General features: G+C 33.2%; 3 protein-coding genes and 1 pseudogene across 3 annotated transcripts; 3 read left to right on the top strand and 1 right to left on the bottom strand.

Annotated features, from left to right (window-relative positions):
- Nucleotides 1-54: 54 nt before the first annotated feature.
- Nucleotides 55-2,215, top strand: LOC140988473 (divinyl chlorophyllide a 8-vinyl-reductase, chloroplastic-like; annotated as a pseudogene).
- Nucleotides 2,216-4,676: 2,461 nt separating this feature from the next.
- LOC140989063 (transcription factor TT8-like) lies at nt 4,677-6,557 on the top strand. Its single transcript, XM_073458240.1, has 2 exons — nt 4,677-5,152; nt 5,976-6,557. Exons 1-2 carry the CDS (start codon nt 4,847-4,849, stop codon nt 6,366-6,368), a joined length of 699 nt encoding a protein of 232 aa, XP_073314341.1. The 5' UTR covers nt 4,677-4,846; the 3' UTR covers nt 6,369-6,557.
- A 1,862-nt stretch (nt 6,558-8,419) lies between these two features.
- On the top strand, nt 8,420-10,792 carry LOC140987364 (uncharacterized). The gene is made up of 4 exons (XM_073455831.1): nt 8,420-8,700; nt 8,787-8,936; nt 9,877-10,125; nt 10,245-10,792. Exons 1-4 carry the CDS (start codon nt 8,629-8,631, stop codon nt 10,512-10,514), a joined length of 741 nt encoding a protein of 246 aa, XP_073311932.1. The 5' UTR covers nt 8,420-8,628; the 3' UTR covers nt 10,515-10,792.
- Nucleotides 10,793-12,121: 1,329 nt separating this feature from the next.
- LOC140988082 (tubby-like F-box protein 6) lies at nt 12,122-15,689 on the bottom strand. Its single transcript, XM_073456987.1, has 5 exons — nt 15,080-15,689; nt 13,937-14,024; nt 13,684-13,813; nt 13,431-13,610; nt 12,122-12,834 (listed from the first exon to the last, which is right to left on the bottom strand). Exons 1-5 carry the CDS (start codon nt 15,410-15,412, stop codon nt 12,363-12,365), a joined length of 1,203 nt encoding a protein of 400 aa, XP_073313088.1. The 5' UTR covers nt 15,413-15,689; the 3' UTR covers nt 12,122-12,362.
- Nucleotides 15,690-16,684: the final 995 nt, after the last annotated feature.

Below are 16,684 nucleotides of genomic sequence, written 5' to 3'. Positions count from 1 at the left end.
TTTGATGACTGGTTAATGGCAAAATAGACACATGTGCAACATAATAATATAAACATGGACTGGAGCACCTTTTCTGCTACTGCGTTATGGTGGATTTGGCAATGCCGCAACCATTTTGTGTTCAAGGAGAAGAAAGTGAACTTGGGCTTTAAAGTGCAGTGGATGCAGAACCAATTCCGGGAAATTAAATCAGCTTTTAATGCTAAGAAGGTAATGTCGAACCGCACAGTGGAATATGAAAGTTGTGTATTGCAGTGGATACCACCACCCAGAGGATGGAATTCACTTGATGTGGATGGATGTTGCAAACAGGATGGCCGAATGGCAGGTGGAGGTGGACTACTCCGTGATGAGTCTGGACATTGGATCACAGGTTTCGTGTTTAACGTTGGATGTTGTTCGATCGAAAAAGCTGAGCTATGGGCTGTTCGCGAGGGGCTTGAAGTAGCATGGAACCGAGGGCACAAGAAGTTCATGCTTGAAATTGATTCAAAAGTAGCAGTGAAGTGGCTGATAAGAAAGAATGTCTTGTTCATCGTCACTTGATTTGATTTCCTTCAGGATAAACTTTATAGCTAAAGATTTAGAAGTTAGAGTGAGATATACATAAAGAGCAGAACAGGGCAGCGTATTTTTGGCTACTGAAGCACTGGAATATGATCAAGGATATAGAGGCATTAAGCTATCACAGTTGACGATTCTGATTCGGTTCACCCTTCTTTGTTTCTCCATTTTTATGAACTTTCTTTAACACAATGCTCTTCCTTGGTCCAATTTTCTTCTGAAAATTTGGCGTCCATAATCAAGAAAATGTCAGTTTCCCTTCAACTGCTATGGACTCACACACTGCACTCCTCTAAAAATCTGAGCTATAGAGGATGTTTACTCTCTCATTTTGATAATCAACTTAGGTAACCACTATCCCATATGCTTTCCCTTTTCCTCCTGTTTATTTCTCACATCCCTTTAAATTTAGGTGAGAGATTTAAACTTGTGACTGCCGTATCTACGTCCCAGATGTTGAAACAGTACCCGAGGTCTCATTCAGAAACAAAAACCCAAAAGAAATTAACGTTTTGGTGGTGGGTTCAACGGGTTATATTGGAAATTTTGTGGTTAAAGAGTTAATTAAAAGAGGTTTCAATGTTATAGCCATTGCTAGAGAAAGAAGTGGTATAAGAGGGAAGAATAGTAAAGAGGAAACATTCGGTTTGTTAAATGACGCGAATGTGTGCTTCTCGGATGTTACCAAGCTAGAATCTTTAGAGAGAAGCATTGAAAATCTTGGGGTTTCTGTTGATGTTGTTGTCTCTTGCCTTGCTAGTAGAAATGGTGTAGTAAAGGACTCATGGTTGATTGATTATGAGGCAACAAAGAACAGTCTTATTACTGGTAGGAAGTATGGTGCTTCACATTTTGTTTTGCTCTCTGCGATCTGTGTGCAAAAGCCCCTTCTTGAATTTCAACGAGCAAAACTGAAATTCGAGGCAGAGTTGATGGAAGAAGCCAAATTGGATGAGGGTTTCACTTATAGTATAGTTAGGCCTACTGCATTTTTCATTAGCTTGGCAGGGCAGGTTGAGTTGGTTAAAGATGGGAAACCTTATGTCATGTTCGGTGACGGAAAATTATGTGCCTGCAAGCCGATCAGCGAGCAAGATTTGGCTTCGTTTATCACGGATTGCGAGTTGAGCAAAGAAATGAGTAACTGGATTCTCCCCATCGGGGACCAGGGGATGCGTTGACACCATTGGAACAAGGGGAGATCCTGTTTAAGCTGTTAGGAAAGGAGCCTAAGTTTCTTAAGGTACCAATTCAGATAATGGACTTTGCTATTGGAGTTATTAATTTTCTTGCGAAGGTGTTTCCTTCGCTCGAAGATGCAGCTGAGTTTGGGAAGATCGGAAGGTATTATGCAGCGGAGAGTATGCTGATATAATGATCCCGAAACCGGAAAATATGATGCAGATAAGACACCAAGTTATGGTAAGGACACTTTGGAATAGGGTGCTGCGAAATCGAATGGCTGGCCAAGAGTTGGGGGAGCAAACCATTTTCTAGAAATTCTTTTGTTGTTGGTCCAAAAATTCTCGAAAAGCAAGTTTGCCCATCTGTTTTTGGATTCTGGGGAAAAAACAAAAAAACAAAACAAAACTTTGGTTGTTCATTAATTGGAAAAGTAATATTTGGTCCATGTTTGTAGAATTTCACTAAAACGAGGAGAAAGATTGTATTGACTATCCAGTTGAACTAGCAATGTTCACATGCATCGGTGACTAATAATGAAAAATATAATAACGAGAATTAGATAATGTTTAAAATCTTTGGAATAACATCATGTTTATAAGTATTTATCAATCTAAATATATCAAAACAAATTGCATAAAAATACATCATGACAATAAATCACATATATTCACTTATTTATATGACATTTTTTAATTTGCGACATAACGACATCTCTCTTAAATGATAAATCAGCAAAAATATTTTTCATCCAAATATCATTTAAAATAAAAAACAATAAAAACAAAATTAACATAACAGTGAATTTTACCAAAATCAAAATCAAAATGTATTTAAATGAAGTACACATAGACAAACGTCAAATAAAATTCTCTTAATTTACTAAATTATCATAATAATGTTAAAATAAAACAATTAAACATGTTATTATCACTTGTGCTTTTGCTATCTTTTAATCCTTTGCGGATTTTATTTTGCTTTCTATGTTTTTTAAAACACATATTATAGATAATTAATTTTATATCAGAATTAATCATTTATAAATTAATATTGATGATTAATAATTTCAGTGAAATAAAATTTTAACTTAATATCACTCAGATAAATATGTGTAGTAAAACACATATATAAATAAAATAATATATAATACCTAGTTAAAAAATATCATATGTAAAATTAATATAATTCATATTTATTATAAGGTGTATATTGATTAAAAAAATTATAAGGATTATATCATAAATTTAGTTTAAAGTAATTTTTTCATTCTTTTTAATTTATCATTATTTTTTCTTTATATGAATAAAGTTGAAATAAATCAAACTAATTAAATTATACTGTAAATAAAATATAATTTTTTTGCAAAAAAACATATAAAATCTACATGCATTCAATGTTCATTTTTATTTGAAAAGTATCATAAGAAAAATGACATTTACTTGCGTTATTTTAATTAAACTTATAGAAAAATGTAAGTTTGATATATTAATTAAATGTCATAATTTAAGAAGTTAAAAACAAAATAAAGTATCATATTAAGGTATTCTGTAATATTTATCGTTAATTCAACAAATAATGTTATTATCATTTTTAATCTCAATCTTTAAATATATTATTCTCAAATAATTTACAACACATTATTAATTTAGTTAAATTAACATAATATTAATCGAGTTATACTCGATCACAAATCAAATGATATCATCCGAAAGCAAACCGATGTACTATCCTAACCACACTTTACCCTAACTATTTCATCATGACAAATTTTGAGTGGAGGTGATATTGACAATCAATTACTCACACATATGCTCTGTTGAGTTGCAATAATAATAATAATAATAATAATAATAATAATAATAATATACTATTTATTAGTAATCATGAGTTAGTTAATGTGGTGTGGTACATGAGTAACAACATTAACAATTTTGTAATTAAAAAAAGAGGTTAAAAGTTCTTAACATAACAAAACTAAAATAAATATATACTAATATATAATTTAGAAGAGGAGAACTTAAAATGACAATCAAAATAAATCTTTGAAAACTAATATATTCTTATAATTTTGTGAAAGATGATAAATATATTATATAGATTAACTAAACCGTAAAAAAAGATGAAGGAAAAAAACGGTAATAAAACACGGATCATCGGTAAATTAAACTAATTAAATCAAGAAAACCAACGTAACATCAAATAATTAAGTAAAGAACTCATAGAAAGAAGAAAATCGATAATCATTAAAATAAAATGAAACACTAAAAGATCCAATACATTAAACAAAGTAATGTAATAAAAATAAAATAAATATAAACTATATAGTTTAGATAGAAGAACTCAAAATAAATATCAAACTAAATTCTTATTGATCCAGATATAATCTTTAAATTTTGTAAAAAATGATAAGAATCAACTGAACTCTGAATAAAAAAATAAGAAGAAGCCATGTATAACCGCGAGACTAAAAAAATAGTAAACAATTCAATGAAAAAGCAAGTGAAAAACATATCAAATTCAAATCTGAAAATGATGATTGATGTGTAACGCAATACTATGGAGTTAAAGGTCAACCTAATCAACTGTTCCAATTATTCATCCAAAGATCAAAATAAAATCAACGGTGCAGAGTTAGTTTAACCAATCAAATCGAAGGGGAAGTACAAAATCAAAACTACACACCACCAAGAATCAACATTGTCATCATTAAACAGCACATCAAATGACCTCAAAATTTTTGTTTTCTTCAAAAATATTTAAAAATTATTCTCTAAATCATTGTAATCGATTGAAACAATGATTTATTCTGAAATTTTAGCTTGACCAGACAAAATTTTTACTTATTTTTGCTTCTAATTTTACTTTTTTATATATAAATTTATGAAATGAATCAAACTATTGCTAAATTAATTGAACTATGAATGAGTTGATGGAAAATCAAGACACAACTGTTTCTCTGCAGCAAATATTCTAACAGCTTTCTTGCTAGCTGAAACAACGGGCCACCCAACAAAATGCTTCTCCTCTCTGACGCACCAATGGGTGTCTCTGCGTGCATGCACGTATAAATTCCACATTTTTTGTGTGTTAAAATGGGTAAATGAGGTTCATTTCAGTGTGCGAAATGAGCAGCAGGGGGGAAACGCTGCTACAGTTGGAAGAAGATGAAATAAGAAATCTGTTTCTGGGTATTATGGAAGGGTACAAGGACACTGTGATCCCACCATTTTCTTATTTCTCACCAATTTCAATCAGCGAAGATGGGTCGAGTTCAAGAAAAAGAGATGAAGAAGAGGAGTCCATTTGGGCTGAGAAATCACTCAGCGAACGCAAAAGGAGAAAGCAAATTAATGATAATTTCTCTGTTCTTCATTCTATGGTGCCCAGCCTTTTCAAGATCCGTAAGGTCGATTCAGTTCTCCCCCACTTGTAAATTTCATTTGGTATATGTATTTGGTTAGATATTATGATCTTAATCGATTCCTATTTTTTTGGCATTTTCATCTTCTTAATCGCGGGTTTTGGTCAATTCAACTAGATTAGATGACCAAGCTTCTGTTGTTTAAGTCTTGTATTGATCAATTTTTAGAGCCAATTGCAAGTTCCCATTCTGGTTGCAAACGTAATTGTGTCATTTATTTCTTGCTAATCAATCATATTCATGATTTTAAAGAAATTTTGTTTTTGTATCTATCTTTTGTATATGGTCTGCGATTTTTTTAAATCAGTTGAATAAGGTATTGATCAATAATTATTGGTCGATCAATTTTTGTGAATCCTTGGATTCAATTCTGAAAAGTAGTGGTAGCATCCTATAAGAACTCAGAATGCTGCTGCTTTCATATATACTTAGCCTGTTTCTGCACTTGATTATACATTTTATGTTCCTCATTGATCCTATGATACTTTGAGTACATCGTTAACCCCCTAATCAATAATGTGAATTATGACAAATATTGACAAGTAGAAGAAGATATATATTTANGGCATGGAGGAGGCAACATTGCAATCCTCTGTCTCTAATCAAACTCATTATACAAGATATATGTGAACACTTGACACAAAAACTTTATTGCACTCCTTACTTACTCATCTTGTTATTTGAAAATTCTGTTTTCTGAATCTTCTAAAGATTTGAAGATAGTAATTCTCGAACCTTGGATGTTGGCTGAAAGTTGATTGGCATTACCTGAATTTGTCTTCTTAATGTTTTTATAATGCATTTGCAGCCCTCAAGGGAAGAGATTATAGATGAAACGGTGAAGTTCATTAATTCCCTTCAAGAAGAGATACACGGGCTAGAGAGTTTAAAGAAACAGCCATTGTATGAATCAAAGGATGCGAAAAAGCAAGTTTTATCAAAATGCACAAACCAGAACTCCTCAGTCAATGTCACACTGATAAATAATACCACATTTCTGGCCATTGACGTCCCGTTTAGACCTGGTTTGATGACTGATATTGTATATGTGCTGGATAAACATCGAACTGAGATTTTGGAGGCAAGATTCTCGGTTAATAATCAAAACTTGTTGACATTCGCAGCCACGCTAATGGGACCATATCATCATGGACACGACATTGTCATTGGGAAGATGAAGGAAGAGCTTCTACGCTTGTAGGTTTTACTATGAACTATATGGATCTTGATGGTGTGTGTTTTCTATTTTTCACTAATGGATTACGCAATCTTGGTTTCTTGATTGAATTTTGTCTGTAATAAGGTTGTAAAATGTGTATGAGGCTGAGATTTTGGTGAATATAAAGTTACTTGGTATACGCAATGTTTGCATCAAGTACACTACTTTTGAGGCTCCATTTGTTGTCATTATTTGACAGTTAAATCATGAGGTGTTAATGTCTCAGGTAATGGTTATAATAAATGTTCTTATTACCTAAATTCCCGTCCACGAGTCGCGGCAAAAATGATGTACTAGCATCCAGGTTCGCTGTTTATCTTGCCTGTGAAATTCAAGCAAACAGTTAGATGGGTTGAACAATCGAAACGTGACGGTTGAGCTGTTGTAGGGTTTAAAAGATTTAAATTATACTGTCGAAGTGATAATTTTTGATAATACAACAAATATTTTGTACTATATGACTCTCACTTACTTTATATATAATATTTATTTCATCCCAATTATATGGTCCAAGTCTATACCCTATTTACTATTTAAATCATTAGTGATGATGAGTACAATACGTTTTCTCAATATCTTTCAATAAGGTATTGTATAATTTGTTTTCTTAATACTTATTTATATATTAAAAAAATTTTGTTGGATTAAATATATGATTGAATAATATTTTCACCAGTGTATATGATTGAGTAATATTTCAAAGATTGAATAATATTTATTAAAATTATTATTGAATAATATTTCAAAGAATGTATAGAATTTAGCTGAAGTATTCATAGATAATTATTTACTTAGTAATTTTTTTGAGGGAATTTACTTAGTAATTTTTGCACACATGTCGTTGTGAACGGACGTGGGTGGATATAATATAAATCTATACACTTTAGTTCAATTTTTTTTTATTTTTTTACCATCTAAACTAAATTAAGAAATAATTATTACTACCACGCATATATATTAAAATAAAATTATAAATGATAGATTAATTTGTATAATTTTAAAAATAATTATTAATCTTTACTCCTGTAAAATATAGCACAATTGTTACCTCAGAGCCTATAAAACTCAAATTGAATTTTTTAATAATATTTTCTTAATTCGAACCGCCTTAACTCACTCAGCTCAAATCTCGAATAATTTGTTTGACACGTGTATAAGCTGGGATATACGTCAGTTTTATTATACTTTTAACTATTTCGAGCTTCGGCCCAATAATTATTTATTAAAATTACTCTAATTTTATTTCTCACAAATATAATAAATTGAGTCCCTAGACCAAACTCAGAAGCCTAACTCGTGTTCTTGCCAATGTAGGGGTTTTTTAAAATCAGATCGGATCGACCGATTTGATCAATTATAGTTTAAAAACCGTATGACCGTAAAAATCGGTCAAGAACTGGTTTTATGGATATTGAATCGAAAAATCAGTTCAAGTGATTTTCAAATTTTTTAAAAAAATAGTTTTTTCAAAAAAATCTTAAATTTAATATTTGGTTATATATGTATATAATTATTTTGGATTTGGACTTCATTAAAATATTATTGGCAAAAACTTATGTAAGACGGTTTCACGGATCATATTTGTGAGACGGATCTCTTATTTGGGTCATCCATGAAAAAGTATTACTTTTTATGCTAAAAGTATTACTTTTTATTGTGAATATGAGTAGGGTTGACTCGTCTCACAGATTATGATCCGTGAGACGATCTCACATGAGACCCACTCAATATTATTTTAGTAGTACTAATTTTTTTATTATATTATTTTTGTTTTAAGAAATGTTTATAATTATAATTGATATTTTGAGCATATGTATAATGTTATTTATTTTTTTAAAATCTGGCAAATATATTTTTATTTATTTATAAATATTTTAAGTTTTAAAATTTAAAATATATTATTAATTATTTTAAATTGATATTAATATAAAATATAACACTATTTCGATCAATTAAATTTTTTTTAAAAGAAAAATCTATTCGATCAATCTGAAAATGTAGCCAAACACACCCCCTGACAGGATTCCAATAAAAGAGCGAAAATGAAAGAAGAGTTCGCTGTACGTGGACAGCTTCTGATTCTACTATAATTTCAAAACTTCGTGGAGTAACAAGAATATTTCATCAAGAACTCACCCCTTTTTCTAGATTGAATACATCCCAGTAAATTAAATTAATTCACAACTATTTCCTTTTCTTTCCCGATAAATTTTTTTCCCTTGCTAAGGATCATAGGAATAATATGAATTCACGAAACAGCATACAGAATTCAATTCCAGATGATATTGCCCTCCAAATAGCTTCTTCCCTTGAGGTCATTGAACTACCTTGTATCTTTTATTTCTTGATTTTTCGAATCGAACACTTGTTTTTTGAAAAAGATTTAGTCTTTCTTTTCAGGTCATGGATGTGTGTTCATTAGGCAGTTGCTCCAGGTTCTGGAAGGAGCTATGCGGGTCCGATTGCGTGTGGGAGGTTTTATGCAAAGACAGGTGGCCTGCGATTGCTTGGAATCAGAAATCCGATCAGAAAATGGACTCCAATTCCAAGGTTCTTGCTTAAACTTACAAATTCCTCGGTTTGACCTGCAGTGATTTTATCTTATTTTCGTGTCAGATATATTTCAAATTCTGTACAAATTTTAAAACTTAGTTGGTGATACTTATAGTATTTTGAGATATAGATTTTGTGAATGTTGCAGTATTTTTTTTAGTTGAATCACTGCTTGATTCCGAGTTTGAAGTTTTTTCACTTAGGACTAGGATATTTGATACATTAGCAAATAAAATTAAGGGATACTTCTGTCTTTACGGTGCTGTAGAACTGATTCCTCATTGTTGGAATCAGGAACTACTCCTAATTTAATGTCTTGCGTCACAAATTATTTCCAATGTTGTGCTGCAAATCAAACAAGTGAGAGATCATATTTGTTTGGATTGTCCACAGTGGGGTCATCTGTTAGTGTATCCACGCTCCAGTTGTTCATTCCTGGACATGAGATGTTGTGTTAAGATGTCTTGCATCGGACAGAATTCCTGGGAGTGTCATATACGGACTTGGTCACTTCTCCTCTTTTGAGCTAGCTATTAGGTTTGAGTTAGAATTAAGTATCAATCTTAACATTTGGGGTTGAGTTAGGCATGAGTCACAATCTTAACATGATATCATAGTCAAGACCCACCGTTATGTGTTGGACTGCCCACAGTTGGGCCACTCGTTCTGCCCATACATAGGCCACTTGTAAACTTCACGCTCCAGAATTTCATTACTGTGCTTGAGAGGTCTGTTGGATAAAATCCTTGAGTTGCATATATGAAATTGGACAATCATCCAATTCTGAGTTAGTTTTGGGGGTTGAATTAGGTCCAAATCTCAATTTAACATTTGTATGATGCTTATGATGTTAATCATATTATCACCCCATTACTTGTTGTATATGTTACTGAATATTTGAACTGGATCGATATTTTTGTTTTATTGACGACGATAGGGGTGGAGGGAGTTGTATATATTCAAACATAATGAGATGGCTGGAAAAGCAGCCTTGATACACGATTTTGTGGAACGAGCTTTAGCTTACGAGTCGATTGAGGTCGGAAATTATTTGAAAGCTATCGAATTACTCAATTCTCTGCATTTTGGTTTCAAAGATGTTGAAATGTTCTTACTCAAACCAAAGCTCCATGTGCTACTTAACTTGGTTGGCCTGCATTACTGCATCATTTGTCTTGGCGTGCCGGTAATTCCTATAGCTCTAACAACTCCTTTTACCTAACTAAATCACATTATATACCAGGAATAGTGATGTGGTATTCTTTTTTACTAGTTAAATGATCTTTTTAACATCACATTTGGTAGGTCGAGTATGTGGTGGAGGCACTAAACCAAAGCCAAATTTCGGAAAGGCAAGTGTGTGTCCAATGGTGGAAGCTTGGTAGATGGTTCTATGGTTTCCGTTTACGTGATGAATTACATTCTCGTAACGTAACTTTGGGTGATTTAGCGGCATACAATGAAGAGGTTCTTGGTGTGCTTCATCGTGGTGCCATTCATGAAGTGATTCGTGTCCAAATTTCTATTGCTAAGCCTATGCATTCGTCCTGGTCACAACAAGTCGCTCAAGTGTGACACAAGTGAAAGCTTCGGGCATGTAGAGATATTTGTAGTGGGAATGTTCTTTTTTATAACAGTTAATCTGTACTGTTGTCATGTAAATAAGAATGATGTAAAGAATAAGGCGGTGTTTACCCAGGCTAAAGCTATTAATGAATTTGGTTCCTACCAAGACAGCATATGGTGCTTGCGCGTTATGTCCGACAGCAGATAAACAACATTGTACTAAATGGTATGTTGGAATCTTTGTTATTTCCAGATGAGGGGGCGATTCATTACCTCATTTTTTGTTTGATTACAATTCTTGGTTTTCTTGGATTGAAACCACTATTTTATATATGTATGTTCTTTAATAAACAATATTGCCCAAAATATGGATCGATTGTAATGGGCTACAAAGCATCATCGAATAATCGGTGCAAGTGAATTCTTTGATTTTGTGTGTGAAAAGTTGCAACACAATCGGCAGTTGAGAAATGTCCAAATAAACTGGCATTTGACTTTCGAATAAAACTTCGACAGAGTTGAGGAGAGTGAATTAGTTTACAGCAAAACCTAGTCATGGTTTCTTTCATAAGTAAAGAAGATGCTGTTACGACAATGGAACGGAATAGGCAGGTAGAGTAAAGAGCAACTCATTAAAGGTAGACCGTACTTTTAACTGTGTCAATATGAGCAAATGCCAACAACTTTTTACCTTTTTTTAGAACAATAAGCAAGTCTTTATCCTACTAAGTGTCGTCGGTTATATAGATTCCGAAAAAACATGATATAGTCCATGTCTTTCCGAACTCCTAGAATTTATTGAGTTTTCATGACTCCAAACCATCCATTACTTTTACCACTTCCTCGTGTTATAGCTAAAAGAACTGAGATGAGTCTAGTCCGACTGTTCTCACAAGCAACCTTGTGTTTATCCACATTCTCCAGTGGCTTTTTCAATGAAAATGGTGGATCTTGGGAGAGCTCATATGTCGATTTTTTCCTTTCTTGGTATTAAACCCTTCTGATATCTCACGTAAGACCGAATCTTGTCACTTGCTGCATCAACTTTCAAAGACGTACCAGTTACTATATCTGGTAAAGTTCCTCTGGCGCACTTGTGGTTTAAATCACGTTCCCACCCTTCCGAGTTAACAGCAGGGTTCTATAACACCGTCAATAGAGATGGATATGAATCTGTAGCTGAATTTTTTGCGAGGAACTCGTGCAAGATGATACCCCCTGGAATGGACCTATCAGATGATCACCAGCCAGTTGAATCTCGCTCGAGCTCAGAATCATTGTTGGAGCAAATAACAGCTTCTTGCAAATAACAGCTTCCTGCATAATCATCTCAATTTTTTGCATTATACAGAATTTGTGCGTAAAGGTGAGGTTTCCGCCGTAGCAAAAAATTCAATGTGATATTATTTTTAAAAAAGAAAATACGTGTTTTGTCACGTAAAATAGTAATTTAAATGATCAAAGGATCATCAATGTTACATAGGATGACTGCAGCTTGTGTTTGTCATGGAAATAATTAGTCCAAGCTTGTCGAAGTTAATTCAATATACATACCTCGCACCTGCTTACAAATCAGTACTATTATACATCTTTAACAATAGATTTGGGACAAAATATAATAGATACGTTCATCGAATAAAGCTTAAGATGAACAGTTTCTTTTATGCACAGAGAATGTACAGTGAGAAACTGAGAATCTTGCTAAGTTCATACAATTCCCAACATTCTGCGTATCACAAATAGACCAGATGAACTGAGCAAATGAAGTTTAAACAAAGCTCAAAAAGCAGGAACTAAGCAGAAGTGGAGGTCACTTTAAACCAGAGTGTGTCGGATCAATAACCTGCTCGAACCATGTCATTCGCAGGCAATTTTAGTGTCGAAGCTGCTAAGACAGATTGTGAAAGCCTGGAAAGCTGATATTGGATACTGATAGTCCATAGTAAACACGTCTTTCCCCACTTTCCCGAACTGAAGAATGATTTTATCATGTTCGGGCCCAAGAAGACCATTCTCTGGAGAAGCAACCAACTGAAAATTTTTCACTGATGCGACGGTTACACGCCCGTGGAAGTTCAAGCACCAGCACTGGAGCTGTTCATGCCATCTTGGGGCCTTATTTCTCAACACAAGTGAACTATCCGTTTGGCCACTCAAAGGTTCGGATACAGTACCGTCTAAACGATTAGATCTTGAACGGAAAAAAGGTATTGTAGGAGATGAATCAACACTGGTGATAGGGAAGTGAGTTTGTGTAGGAGCAACTCCTCCAGGTATTATGGAAGAAGCTGGAATCACATCCATTAAGCAGCGCATTCGTCTTGGACCTCTGCATGTAAAGAGCGACAACTTTGTTTATTAGCTTATACTACATATTTTCACCGGGAGAATCTCACACCAACAATTTTGATTCTATATACCATCCACTATGTCCTAGACAAAAACCATGGGTCTGATAATTTTGATATGCCAAAGGCCCAAAAATACAATTAATCTATATCTCTGTATCATATCACACATCTATATACAGTAATAAAACCTCAGTTATTCGGCAAAAAAAAAAATCAGTCATCACACTCTTCAGTATGTCAAGCATTTGTTGGCGAAAATACTCTTCATCTATATCTCTATATTTGTATGCTACATCTGAATTTAATAAGAACACATACAAATGAATCATCTACATATGCCAAATATGTGTTGTCAATAATAACCCGAGAATGTTTCAAATCTCCAATATTTAATCATAATATGTCAATTATTAGATGTTTGTATGAATTAAATACGCTGACAAATTTTGAACGCAAATATATGTAAGCCAAAGCATAGTTTCCAAAACCTAGTTCAAAAAATCCACTCCCTTATTCATTCATGTTTCATACAATTGAATAACTGTAACAAGAATAGTATCGATCTTATTCTTACCTAGCTCCCAACACATTCAACTCGTACGAAATGTGAGCCACCGGATGGTTTCCAGCAGCAATCCTTGGAGATATCTGTTTTGAGCCAACCAGGCGAGTGGACCAACTTTTCGCCATTTTCGCTCCACAATGAGGAGGATGAGTGTCGTAGACGACAAATTTTGCACCAAGAAAATTAGATCTGGGAAAAAAATTGGCTTTCAACCATATATGAAAGTATTTTATTTGAAGTTAATGGCAAAAACTAAATAAACCTTAATTTTCCGATGTAAGTGTTGCTCCCCTTCGACTTATCATCGGAATGCAGAGAGATCATGTAGTCTGTACAAGTGGCTCGCTTACACTTACGAGCAGCTAGAAGAAACTTTCCATCATCAGCCAGTGCTGTCAAAAAAAAAGGAAAGAAAAAATACATAAGAATAGAACAGGGCTAATCCTGCATATCGTGTTGTGTTAAAATAATAAGAAGACACGGATATCTGCAGAAAGTTGTGAAGAAAGCCGAACCTTGACTTAAACTCACGAAAAGATAATATGTTTGGGTTGCACGATTCCGTTTTATAAAACAATGGAGTAGAGACTCCCTTGGGCCAGGCTGAAATAACAGAAAAGAGCATGTAAGTAAATATAAAAAAGCTCATAAAATTACAAATCTTGCTTGGTAAATGGAAAGTCTTCATTGGAAAGGTAAGACTACAGATAATATTTTGACATGTTGTCCTTAGCCCAGACTTTACGCCATCACATTACATGGAAAACTGAAGACTACACAATCATAGTGACATTTGGGAAGAATGTTCCATGAAAGGTAGCCAGTGCCCGCGGTGGGTGGGGGGGTTTGAGAAGAACCACCGCCAACTGTGTGCCCTGAAAACAGCTGAATGAGCACAGATTCGAAAACAGAATCAGATACTCATCCATTCTCTCAGAGCCAATGCAAGACCATTTTCCAGTTGCAATTTCTCAGTTCATGCAGCCAAAAGCCACATTTCAAGACAACAAAATGTCATATTGACTGAAGTTTCAATCATTTCAGTTGCTTAATCTTTTGCATACAAAATCATCTGCTCAAAATGGAGTTATTTTGAGTGGCAAAAGCTATACTCATCGCAGAAAACTATAAGTAGAATTGGAATGCAAATGACTATGGTGCAATGAATCTTATGTAAGGACTCATACTTCAATGTCTATCAAATTTAACAGTAAGATGTACAAAAAATCCCAATAGAATCATTAAATTCGAAATTATAAGAAGCATATGACAAACAAATAAAATCAAATACTAATCACCTTGAAGACATCACAAATTGAATTCATTTGGGATCCCTGCAACACTTACACATCCAAAATAATCCGTATTCATACATACAAATAGACAAGGAAAACTAAGCAACAAAAGAAAATGAAAATGCAACTGCTATAAATCAATTCCTACTCTGTGGAGTTCCCAAGATGATCATTATTCATTAACCAAGTTTTAAATAATCTGGAACTTATGAAAAACAGATAAAGTAAAAACCATCCATTTTACGGCAAGAATTTCCCCGCTCCCAAATACAAACCACAGAAAACTGACCACCAACAACAATAACAAAACAAAACAACAAAAACAACCTCAAAAACAAAAACGCACATGTTTACTAATCAGACCTGCTTAACAGAAATCGGGAACGTGATCTTCCCCGAATCCTCAGGATTTTTCACCAGCTCCTTCATCATCTCCCTCCAGCTCTTGCACACACCAGCACAGGCCACCACATGTTTTCTCCCCGGCCATTTAGATTCACTCTCCTCCACTTTCATCAACACCTCCCTAAGTAATTCCGAAGGCAAGCTATCCCAACAACTATAATCATAATTATCCGACAAACCTTTGCTTAAACTATTGTTGTTGCTTCCAACATAAAGTTTAGATTTTTCGACCGCCATTGAGCTGTCCTGAACCACTCTCCGTGACCGGGACTTCAAGCCCAGATTCATCATAGTGCTCTTTGTTTTCTCCCAAATCACAATTTCGACCCACTAACGAAGTTTATAGATTTTTCACAAACAACCATTCATCCCTCTTGGTTCAAGAATCCCACACACGAACTCCAATCTTGACCTATATTATCTAACATCACTAAAAATCAAATCTTTCAAAAAAAAAAAAAAAATTTACCAACGGGATTCAAACCAGGATTGCCCACAGAAAGAAATGCAATGGTGAAAAGGTGCTATTGTGAAACGTCGAGTGCGTTTGATTTAAAATTTCATTCGATTTAACGCAAAAATGGTATTATTATTTATTATTATTATTATTATTATTATTTTAAGAAGAAAAAAAACAAGCGATGTCATATCATATTTACTTCATTTGACAAATATTGAAACTCGCTCAAAATAGATTTTATTTTTCATAAACTAATTATACATTATTTTAATATTCTAATTAAGCCAATAATTATCCTGTATTTATACATTATGGATGATAACATGTTCTTCATAGATATATTAAAAGAGTAAATAAAAAAGGAAATAAAATGGTTTAATTGTAGGAATCTCAAAATCACACACCCACCCACCCGACAGGATTTAACCCGAAAAAAATCAGGTTTGAGGTTCGGATCAGATCATGTTGGACCCGATAGCTGACCCGAAAAAAATGCTCGGGTTGGATTGGGTTGGGTTCGGTTGACCCGAAAATTTTAATTTTTTTTAAAAAATATATAATTAATAAATATTGCTTACATTTTAATATATTGTATGTCTGAAAAAATATTTATTGTATATTTATATCATAAATTTTCATAATTTAATATTTATTTTGAATATTTTTATTTTTTAAATAATTGTTTATTTGATTTAATAAATATATTTTATTTTTCTACCATTAGACTTTCAAATTTAAATCATTTATATAACAGAGATTTTGTTATTATGAGTTTAAATTAAAATATTATTATTATTTGAATTTTATTTAAGTTTCTTAAAATAATTTTTAAAAAAATTCGAAATCAGGTTGATTCGGGTTCGGGTTTAGTGTTTTCGGGTTGGCTCGGGTTCGGGTTCATGTTCAATAATTTTTTAATAGTATTATAACTCAATCTGACCAAACCGATCCGAATTGACATCTTTTTTTAATTGTCAGTTTCTTCGATAGTCTCAATATTCGATATTATTATATTATTTTTATTTAATATTGATCAAATTGGTGGGTACGGTATTTATTATCGAGAGTTGTAAACTTATGACAATGCATTATGAAAATCAATT

This window comes from Primulina huaijiensis, chromosome 11, assembly GCF_012295235.1.
Source record: "Primulina huaijiensis isolate GDHJ02 chromosome 11, ASM1229523v2, whole genome shotgun sequence".
NCBI lineage: Eukaryota > Viridiplantae > Streptophyta > Magnoliopsida > Lamiales > Gesneriaceae > Primulina > Primulina huaijiensis.
Note: the sequence above shows the minus strand (reverse complement) of the source record. Positions and strands in the feature narration are given on the sequence as shown.

Coding starts and splice junctions, on each gene's coding strand:
- LOC140988082 (XM_073456987.1), bottom strand. CDS start 15,412: ATGATGAATCTGGGCTTGAAGTCCCGGTCACGGAGAGTGGTTCAGGAC. Junction 14,025..15,079: donor TCCCGATTTCTGTTAAGCAG/GTCTGATTAGTA, acceptor CTGTTATTTCAG/CCTGGCCCAAGGGAGTCTCT. Junction 13,611..13,683: donor ACTTACATCGGAAAATTAAG/GTTTATTTAGTT, acceptor TTTTTTTCCCAG/ATCTAATTTTCTTGGTGCAA.
- LOC140987364 (XM_073455831.1), top strand. CDS start 8,629: ATGAATTCACGAAACAGCATACAGAATTCAATTCCAGATGATATTGCC. Junction 8,701..8,786: donor AAATAGCTTCTTCCCTTGAG/GTCATTGAACTA, acceptor CTTTCTTTTCAG/GTCATGGATGTGTGTTCATT. Junction 8,937..9,876: donor AAATGGACTCCAATTCCAAG/GTTCTTGCTTAA, acceptor TGACGACGATAG/GGGTGGAGGGAGTTGTATAT.
- LOC140989063 (XM_073458240.1), top strand. CDS start 4,847: ATGAGGTTCATTTCAGTGTGCGAAATGAGCAGCAGGGGGGAAACGCTG. Junction 5,153..5,975: donor GCCTTTTCAAGATCCGTAAG/GTCGATTCAGTT, acceptor ATGCATTTGCAG/CCCTCAAGGGAAGAGATTAT.